Genomic DNA, 9650 nt, shown 5'->3' on the forward strand with positions numbered 1-9650 from the left:
GGTTATCTTGCTGCAGGGACTTTTGATTACTGTTTGTCCTCTTTCAGATTCATTCATCTAAATAGTTACTGAATGCCTGTTCTGTGCCAGATACTGAACTAGGCAGTGGAGTTATAATAGTGAACAAGATTGACATGTTTTTTTATCCTCATGAACTGAAGGGAAAATGAGTAAACAAATGAATAATTATGATAAGAGCTGAGAAGGCCACAAGAGGATATTATAAGAGAGTATGCTGGAGGGAGGAGCAGTGAGTATTTAAAATAAAAATGTGGTTTGCGGAGGCCTCTTTGAGGAGGCAGCAATTATACTAAGACCTGGATTAAAAGGAATCAGACACGTGAGGACCATGCTAGGCAGTACAAAAAACTTGTGCACAGGCGTGGAGACCGATCAGCCTCGTTGTGTTTCAAGAACAGAAAAAAAGGGCAGCGTAGCCAGTGCCCAGCAAGCCAGGGGCAGCGTGGCGTGAGATTAGGCAGGTTGGCCCTGGATTGTGTAGGCTCTGGAGGACAATGGGTGGGCAGAACAGACCGAGAAGGGGTGGAGAATCAGATGTTCAGTGGGACAGGAGTCCGGAGTTGAGAGGAGAGGCCTAGTCTGGGCCATGAATGTGGGAGTCACCAGCATTTCAGTGGAGAACCACCTGAGTGGGTGATTTAACCTAGGGAGAAGCTGGAGAGAGAGGATGGGGGAGGGCCTGGTGAAGAAGACTTGGGGCAGCCAGAGCCTGGGAGAGGTGGGAGGAACACCAGGAGGCTGTAGGCCTGTGGAAGCCACAGGAGGAAGATGCTCAGAGACGGACAGGCAAGTGTGTTATTGACACTAAAGGTCTAGAACAGTGCAGGCCTGTCCAGTGGCCGCCAGCTTCATGTGGCTATGGAGCCCTTGAAATGTGACGAATGTGAACTGAAAATGTGTTGTAAGTGTAAAATAAAACATACACCATGCACACCTAAAAAGAATACAATGTTATATATTAATTATATTTCAATTTAAAAAGCGCACACCAGGGGCTTCCCTGGTGGTGCAGTGGTTGAGAATCTGCCTGCCAATGCAGGGCACATGGGTTCGATCCCTGGTCCAGGAAGATCCCACATGCCGTGGAGCAACTAAGCCCGTGCGCCACGACTACTGAGTCTGCGCTCTAGAGCCTGTGGTCCGCAACAAGAGAAGCCGCTGCAATGAGAAGCCCGTGCACCACAACGAAGAGTAGCCCCCACTCGCTGCAACTGGAGAAAGCCCGAGCGCAGCAATGAAAACCCAACGTAGCGAAAAATAAATAAATAAATAACAAAACAAAAAAATGTACGCCACATTTCAAAGATGTAGCACAAAAATAAGAATGAATATATTACTTTAATACTTTTTAAAGTAATGATGACGTTGAAACGATAATGTTTGGCATAGATTGGGTTCAATAATATACACTATTAAAATTTCACCTGCTTCTTTTTACTTTTTAAAAGTATCACTACTAGGAAATTTTAAGCCACATGTGTGGCTTTCGTCCTGTTTCTGTTACAGAGTTTGGTAAGGCGAGGTCATCTGCAAACTTGGTCAGAGTAGACTGGCTGAGGTTAAGTAATCCCTAGCTGACTGTTTATACTCAGGTGAGACAAAATCATCATCATAATACTATTATGCCTAAAATTAAATAAAACTCACGGCTAAAATATTCTTCTAGACTTTCTGATACTTACGGAAGTGATTTAATAATTTCACATAAATTGACTACATCATATGCCTTTAAGTTCTTTGAAATGAACCCTCAAATATGGTTTTTCAGTCTTTTTTTTAACCTGTATTTTCTTTCTTTCTTTTTTGTCTTCTTTCTTTTTATTTAAACATTTTTGTTTGTTTGTTTTTATTTTTGCCTATCTGGCCAGGAAACTTCATGGTGTTATGGTCGACTTGCCGCACAACCGTGTTCAAATCTGTCACCAACAGGTTCATTCAAAACCTGGCCTGCTCGGGGATTTGTGCCAGCCTGGTCTGCGTGCCCTTCAACATCATCCTTAGCGCCAGTCCTCACTGTTGCTGGTGGATCTACACCATGCTCTTCTGCAAGGTCGTTAAGTTTTTGCACAAAGTCTTCTGCTCTGTGACTATCCTCAGCTTCCCTGCCATTGCCTTGGACAGGTAAGATCAGGTAGCCAGGGGTGCAAGTTTGTTTTTTCTTTTTTAAGTGTATTGAAAAATTAGCATCACGAAGCAAATAGTGAATAGTCAGTGTTCCAAATACTGCTTTTTAGTCTGCTTGTTGTCAGCAGAAAGAGAGTCGATTGCTGAAACAGATGCCTTACAGAAGACAGCAGCTCTAGAAAATGGGACCATTGAGAAAAGACGTGGCATTGGGGAGGTTACATCATGACGATGCTGGGGCAGAGCTGGATCATGATATAGTTTCAGCTTGGTTGGAATTAGCGGTATTTGCATTGCAATTTGCAGTAGATTGCTCGTTAGATTGCTAACTCTGCAATTAGGGCCTTTTGATGCAGGATGAAAACATTTCTGGAAGAACAAGAGAACAGTTCAGTGGCTATTTAACAAATGATTAGACAGTCCTGTTGGACCTGGCCAGATAGCACCAGAATTCCTCTGGAGGATTTACTTCCAAGGTTTTATATTGTGATGGTGTTTGTTTTCTCTTCTCATCCTTTTTTAAAGGATGTTCATTTGGAAATAAATCTTACATCCTAGCTACTGCTGTCCTACGTAATTTGACCAAATTTATCAAAGGGAAGTGTGACGTTCTCAGTAATCAACAGGTGCCTGTCTTTTCTCTTTGTTGCTAGCACTTCATGAATACAATTGAGATAATAATACATTTTAGAGAATAGAATTAAATAAGCAAAGAAGAATGAAAAATATTTTGTGTCCACAAGAACTTTTTTTTTTTTTTTTTTTTTTGCGGTACGCGGGCCTCTCACTGTTGTGGCCTCTCCCGTTGCGGAGCACAGGCTCCAGACGCGCAGGCTCAGCGGCCATGGCTCACGGGCCCAGCCGCTCTGCGGCATGTGGGATCCTCCTGGACCGGGGCACGAACCCGTGTCCCCTAGCATCGGCAGGCGGACTCTCAACCACTGCGCCACCAGGGAAGCCCCTCCTAATGCTTTTTGTGTTGATCCATTCTGTGTTCACGGCAGGTGTGTCTTTCTGGCGGCCCCTTACTACCTGCTTGGTGAGGTCTTATGTCTGCAGTCCACATGGTGGGCTTTTCTTTCCTGAAGGTTTTTTTTTTTTAATAGTTTTATTGAGATATAATTTACATATCATAAAATTCATTTAAAATGTACAAGTCAATGAATTTTAGTATATGTACAGTTGTGTAGCCATGACCACAATTGAACTTTAGAATATTTCCGTCACCCTAAAAAGAAACCTTGTGTTCATTTACAGTTATTCCCCATTCCCACCCCCAGACCGAGGCCACCACTAATCTACTTTCTGTCTTTGTATGGGGGGACATTTCATATAAGTGGAATCATACAATATGTGTTCTTTTGTGCCTGGCTTCTTTTACTCAGCATAATGTTTTCAAGGTTCATCCATGTTATAGCAGGTATCAGTACTTCTTTTTTTCTCTTTCCAGCTTTATTGAGTTATAGTTGACATACAGCACTGTACAAGTTTAAGGTATATGGCATAATGACTTCTCTTACACATATTGTGAAATGATTCACTATAAATTTAGTTAACATCCATCATCTCATATAGATACCAAAAAATGTTTATTTTCCTTGTAATGAGAACTCATGATCTACTCTCTTAACTTACTTCATTCCTTTTTATTGCCGAATAATATTCCCATTGTATGCATATACCACATTTTGTTTATCCATTTACTAGTTGATGGACATTTGGGTTGTTTCCACTTTTTGGCTATTATAAATAATGCTGCTATGAATCCTGAAGGTTTTTTAAGAATAGGATTCAACAAGAATGGGAACACATTATTCTGGACAGGTTGCTATTCTACCTGGAAGCAATGCAATAATCCCTGTGGGTTATTTTGAGCCTTTGGTTTTAGGCAAGAAAATATGCAAATAATAAGAAATCCTTATTTTCTTTGCAGCAGAAAATCTACTGTATTTTTGCCATCATTTTTTTCAGTGTGTCTTTTATTTTTTTAAATTGAAGTATAGTTGATTTACAATGTTTCAGGTATACAGCAAAGTGATTCAGTTATATATGTGTGTATTCTTTTTTAGATTCTTTTCCATTATAGATTATTATAAGATATTGAATATAGTTCCCTGTGCTACATGGTAGGTCCTTGTTGTTTATCTATTTTCTATATTGTAGTGTATATCTATTAATCCAAAATTCCTAATTGTTTAAAAAAGATAAGCAAGTTCTTTTAGTAGAAAAGCAAGTTTGGTAAATTCCTATTTCATTATTCAGAGATGCAGATTACTGGAAAGTATAGGTTTGTTGTGCACGAAGACAAAGGGAAAACGTCCTTTCTCTCACTTCTTTCCCGGATATTTGTTTCGTGGCACCAAGTCAGCAAGTGAATTGGGAGGCCACCTACACTTCCTGCATCATCCTCTAGAGACACACATACTAACAAAATGATGTATAGCGAGCCTGTGTGCTTGTGCTGCGGTCTATTTCCCAACCTAGAATGGAATAAAAAATGACTGGAAGCCTGGGTTTGTCACCTGTCACTTAGCAAATGGGAATGAGAGACAGTGGACGTGTATTCATGCGTGGGCGTGGGGCCACCACACTGGATTTACTGAGCGGTGGTTAGAAAAGCTTCTCCATGTTCAGAGAAAAACAATTGAGAGCATGCATAACTTATACATTTCTTTCTCTTTTTTTTTTCCCTTCCCAGAAAGTGATCTAGAACACATTTTACTGCACTCCATCCGTCTCTGGTCATCCGTGGTTGTGTTGTGTTTGCATCGTCTCTCCCACAGCTTGTCCCCTGCCAGACTCCACCACAGGGCCGCTTGCTCTTGACATTTTCCCAGGTGCTCCCTTTCCTCATCTCCTTTGTGCGTCCCTCCAGTAGAGCCACCATCTGCTCGGTTATAATTGTTTGTTTACATGCCCCCTTTCCCCATTTAGTTAAGAAACATTCCCATGCGTCCTTCCATCTTTGCAGTCCAGTGCCTGGCACAATACCTAGCAGATAGGTGGTGCTCAGAAATCCTTGTGACAGAAGGCACGCCTGCTCAGCTGGCCCCATGAGGGAATGCATGTTAATAGGGTTGGAAGGTCGACTCCAGCATTAGCTGACTGCACAGATGTGGGCCGAGCTAAGGTGAAGAGACTCGCCATACCTCTGAGGGCTGCTGGCTGCCCTTTCATGACAGATGTGGTTCTAAGAGTCTAACACATTACTCGGTTTCCCCCAGTCATAGGTGATATTGAAACAAGGTGCCTTTGGAATTCTGATTAGGTGGTTATAGAATAATCAAGTCAAGCTTGAAGGAAAAAAGTCTTCCCTGATTTTAACAAAAATCTAATCATGCAGGCATTTTAAGTCTATTAATTGCTCTTAGGGGTACTGAGCGATTATCATGGGAACAATGGCGATTGAGCAGGCATGATTTTTTTCAGTCAAATTGATCTTGTGGAAGGATTTTGTCAGAGTCCCTCCCTCACACTGGCTTCTTCTGCCCCAGGTGGCTGTAAATGCTAGTGATATCCATGCATATCCACTGTGGCACGAGTCTCCTTTGGATTTGTGTGCAGACACATTTCCTTTCTCTTAGTGGCTTTGAAAATTGCCCTCAAGCTCCTCTAGCCCAGGTAAAAATTTTTTTTACAAATTACCCTTTACCCTTAAATTGAAAAAGAGGTGTCTTTCCAGCAGAGGGAGATATCCTTTATATTGAGGGCACTCTTTTGGATTTAGTCCTGGTGGCAATAATTATAAAGCTAACTGTGAATTGTACAGCAAAATCCTCAAAACTTAAGGTCTAGCTTCCTAATTCTCCCAGTGGTTTCCTCTGTCTTAGGCAGAATAGAAGAAATTGACCCTTTCTTTCCTCTCTTCTACTTTTAGTAAATAGATTCCCCTAATTAAAGTGTATCTTCTGTGAAATGAATTTTGCTTGTGCGTTTGGCAGGTACTACTCAGTCCTCTATCCTCTGGAGAGAAAAATATCTGATGCAAAGTCCCGAGAACTAGTGATATACATCTGGGCCCATGCTGTGGTGGCCAGCGTCCCTGTGTTTGCGGTGACCAACGTGGCTGACATCTATGCCATGTCCACCTGCACGGAAGTCTGGAGCAACTCGTTGGGCCACCTGGTTTACGTTCTGGTCTACAACATCACCACGGTCATCGTGCCTGTGGCTGTGGTATTCCTCTTCTTGATACTGATCCGCCGGGCCCTGAGTGCCAGCCAGAAGAAGAAGGTCATCATAGCAGCGCTGCGGACTCCGCAGAACACCATCTCTATCCCCTATGCCTCCCAGCGGGAGGCCGAGCTGCACGCCACCCTGCTGTCCATGGTGATGGTCTTCATCTTATGCAGCGTGCCCTATGCCACACTGGTCGTCTACCAGACTGTGCTCAATGTCCCCAACACTTCTGTCTTCTTGTTGCTCACGGCCATTTGGCTGCCCAAAGTCTCTCTGCTGGCGAACCCTGTGCTCTTTCTTACTGTGAACAAATCTATCCGCAAGTGCTTGGTAGGGACCTTGGTACAACTACACCACCGCTACAGTCGCCGGAATGTGGTGGGCACAGGGAGTGGGGTGGCCGATGCCAGCCTGGAGCCCAGCATGCGCTCGGGCAGCCAGCTCCTGGAGATGTTCCACATTGGGCAGCAGCAGATATTTAAGCCCACGGATGACGAGGAAGAGAGTGAAGCCAAGTATGCCGGCTCAGCTGACCTCCAGGCCAGGGAGCTACTTCCCACTTGCCTGGAGGCAGAGCAGGGGCTGCGGTTTGCTACCCCTGCACCACCCCCGGGCACAGTGGACTCTATATCCCAGGTGGCACCAGCAGTCCCTGTGGAACCTGAGACATTCCCTGACAGGTACTCCCTGCAATTCGGCTTTGGGCCATTTGAGTTGCCTCCACAGTGGCTCTCGGAGACCCGAAATAGCAAGAAGAGGCTGCTTCCCCCCTTGGGCAACACCCCAGAAGAGCTGATCCAGACAAAGATGCCCAAGGTAGGCAGGGTGGAACGGAAGATGAGCAGAAACAATAAAGTGAGCATCTTCCCAAAGGTGGATTCCTAGCAAGTCTTGTAAATCCCTGGAAGCAACAGACCTTCCACATTCCTGCCCTCCCTTCACTGGGCCTATGATTTGTCTTATCTCCTTGCAGCCCAGTATGGGTTGATTCCTCCTCTATGGGCCAGATGCTTTTGAATGAGAGGGAAATCTATATAAAATCGAATGTCCTCTTTATTGAGGGCATATTTATATATTTATACATATATATATATATTTATCTCAGTGATCCTCAGTAAAGTCCACATTTCTCTCTGTGGAGACGAAAGCTGGGTAGTGGGAAACGGGTCTTGGGTGGCTTCTCTGTGTGCATTTTCTGGGGATATCTCAGTTCCGGGCCCTGCAAAGAATACACGGAGAGAAGAATGTCTATAAGTTCAAAGGAAGCAGGGGCACTCTAAGAGAAGCCCAAGATAATTATGGAGCCGTGTGGCCCCAAGAAAATGCCTATTTGATAGATTTTAAAATGACAAATATTCAAAATGGTTTATATTGATCTGTATCTTTAGGGAAGATAGAACCTTGGCATCTGATACCTTTTTTCTGGACAGCCTGATCACATGACTCACAGTTTCTCCCGAGGCCCTTCATCTCCTTCGCTGGGATGTAGGTGAGGGATGAATGAATATTGAACCCCCATTTGACAGACATGGCAATAGATGTGCCCAGGGATTAGGAAGATATTCTGTCCTTGATTATCCTGACCATCTCCGGGCATCACTAAGGCCTCAGAAAGAGAAGTCCGCAGTGTTGATTGGAAAACACTAAAAGCTTTTATCATGTCTTTCCCCCTTAAGCCGTGTTCTTTTCAACAAATGAGGGAGAAGCTTAGAAGTGGAGAAGAAAGACTGAGAAATATCCACACTCTGTAGAGTTTTCTCTTCCCACATGGTCTCATGTGAAAGATTTTATGCAGCAATCAGCAGGGGTAAAGTGTATTGAAAAAGGTTTGTGCCAACTTCTGGAATTAAAGGTCATTTAAAAAGGCAAAGTTAGGGTAAACGGGGTCCTCTGGAAACGTCAAGCTAAAAATACTTGATTAGGAAAAGTGAGTCTGCCCAAAAGAGTGGGAAAAGTTGGTTCCCTTGCAAGGAGGACTGCAGACCCCATGCGTCACCACTCTCATTTTCAGTCTGTTTGTACAACTATGGTTCTCCCTTCATTTGGGGTACAAAGGAGGAACAGAACATGGAGAAGGAATTCATCACTGTACAATGCCAAGGCAATACCTAGCCCAGGCGAGCTCTCCACTTACTCCTTCCCAGTGAAGTTGTAGCAGGAGCCAGACAGGACAGAAGAGGGAGGACAGTGTCCTCAACTGATCAGTTGCCTGGGGGCTCTCACAGCAATTCGAGTCTGCGTTGGGGTGGGCTTCACCAGGTTGAATTCAAACCACAAAGGAAACTTCACTCTTAAGGAGAGCAAATCAAGCACCAGGTCTGCTCTTCTCTGGAGGGCGTTTTGTTCTTGTTCATAGTATGGAAGGGAGCCAATCCAGTGCCTTGAGCAGGGGAGGGGGCATCAGTGGCAAAGAACACATCCCAACGGCAGGCGTCCTCACGGATCTTCTCCTTGAACCACACAGGCCCTTGTCCCTCGTAGGAAGGTCAGACTATGTGTAGAGAGTTTCCTTTTCCTGTCCTTTCCTGGGTGTGCTGTCTTGTGATTCCCGAATGTGAACCCAAAGACCCTTGTCCAAAGGAGGGAGTGCCTTCCTCTTCGTGTTCGTTTCTTTGAAGCATTGTGTGCTCACAGCGGAAACAGGGGCCCGCCACCCCCTCTCCCGGGGCCCCTGTGTGCGCTCTGGAGCTCCTTGCCCTCATGCTTCCCGTTGTGGCCCTTCAAGCGTATCTTTCAAACCGTCACAGTTGTTACAGCGTTCATCAAGGGGAAACATAACCTGTCAGAAACTTGTGTCCACTTTAGAAGAATCTGTCAAATGTAGCCACGTTGGTGTCATTCTGATAACATATATGTACAACTTAATAAATTCTGGTGAGCCGGAATTTGATAGATGTTACTTATGTATGTTTGAAGCAGTTGGTTGACTTCTAACAGGTCATGGCCAGGTGTATTTCTATACTCTTTGAAGAATTATGTTTTAATAAAAAATTGAAAAGCAGTTTCTGAACTCAAAAATGGTTGTCTGAGTGATTTTTTTGTTTGTTTTCTTTTTTCCCCCCTCTCAAGTGGTATCCTATCTGAACTTCTCTCCTCCTGTGTGATCTCAAAAGAAAGGTGTTTATTTTCCTCCCGACATGCAGATGCAGCATTCTAATAGCATTTTCTTACGTTGTGGCAACTTGAAAAATGAATTCCCAAAGAAGAAACTGCAATGCTTGAATAAATGTCCCAAACCTGGGTTCCAAATGGAATTGGTGGATGGTCTGCTCAAACCTGTAGGTGGAGCTACACGGGGAAGAGTGTAGTGCAGCCGTCATTACCCC

General features: G+C 44.1%; 1 protein-coding gene across 1 annotated transcript in view; it reads left to right on the top strand.

Annotated features, from left to right (window-relative positions):
• The window catches only part of GPR176 (G protein-coupled receptor 176), a 92720-nt gene extending 83363 nt beyond the window's left edge, over positions 1–9357 (top strand). Inside the window, exons 2-3 of the mRNA XM_022587504.3 lie at positions 1890–2142; positions 6087–9357. Coding sequence (XP_022443212.2) covers positions 1890–2142; positions 6087–7209 — 1376 coding nt within the window. The 3' untranslated portion in view covers positions 7210–9357. The remainder of the gene's footprint in view (positions 1–1889; positions 2143–6086) is intronic.
• Positions 9358–9650: the final 293 nt, after the last annotated feature.

Source organism: Delphinapterus leucas, chromosome 2 (assembly GCF_059928025.1).
Source record: "Delphinapterus leucas isolate spDelLeu-1000000601 "Yukka" chromosome 2, BTC_Dleu_Yukka2, whole genome shotgun sequence".
Taxonomy (NCBI): Eukaryota; Metazoa; Chordata; class Mammalia; order Artiodactyla; family Monodontidae; genus Delphinapterus; species Delphinapterus leucas.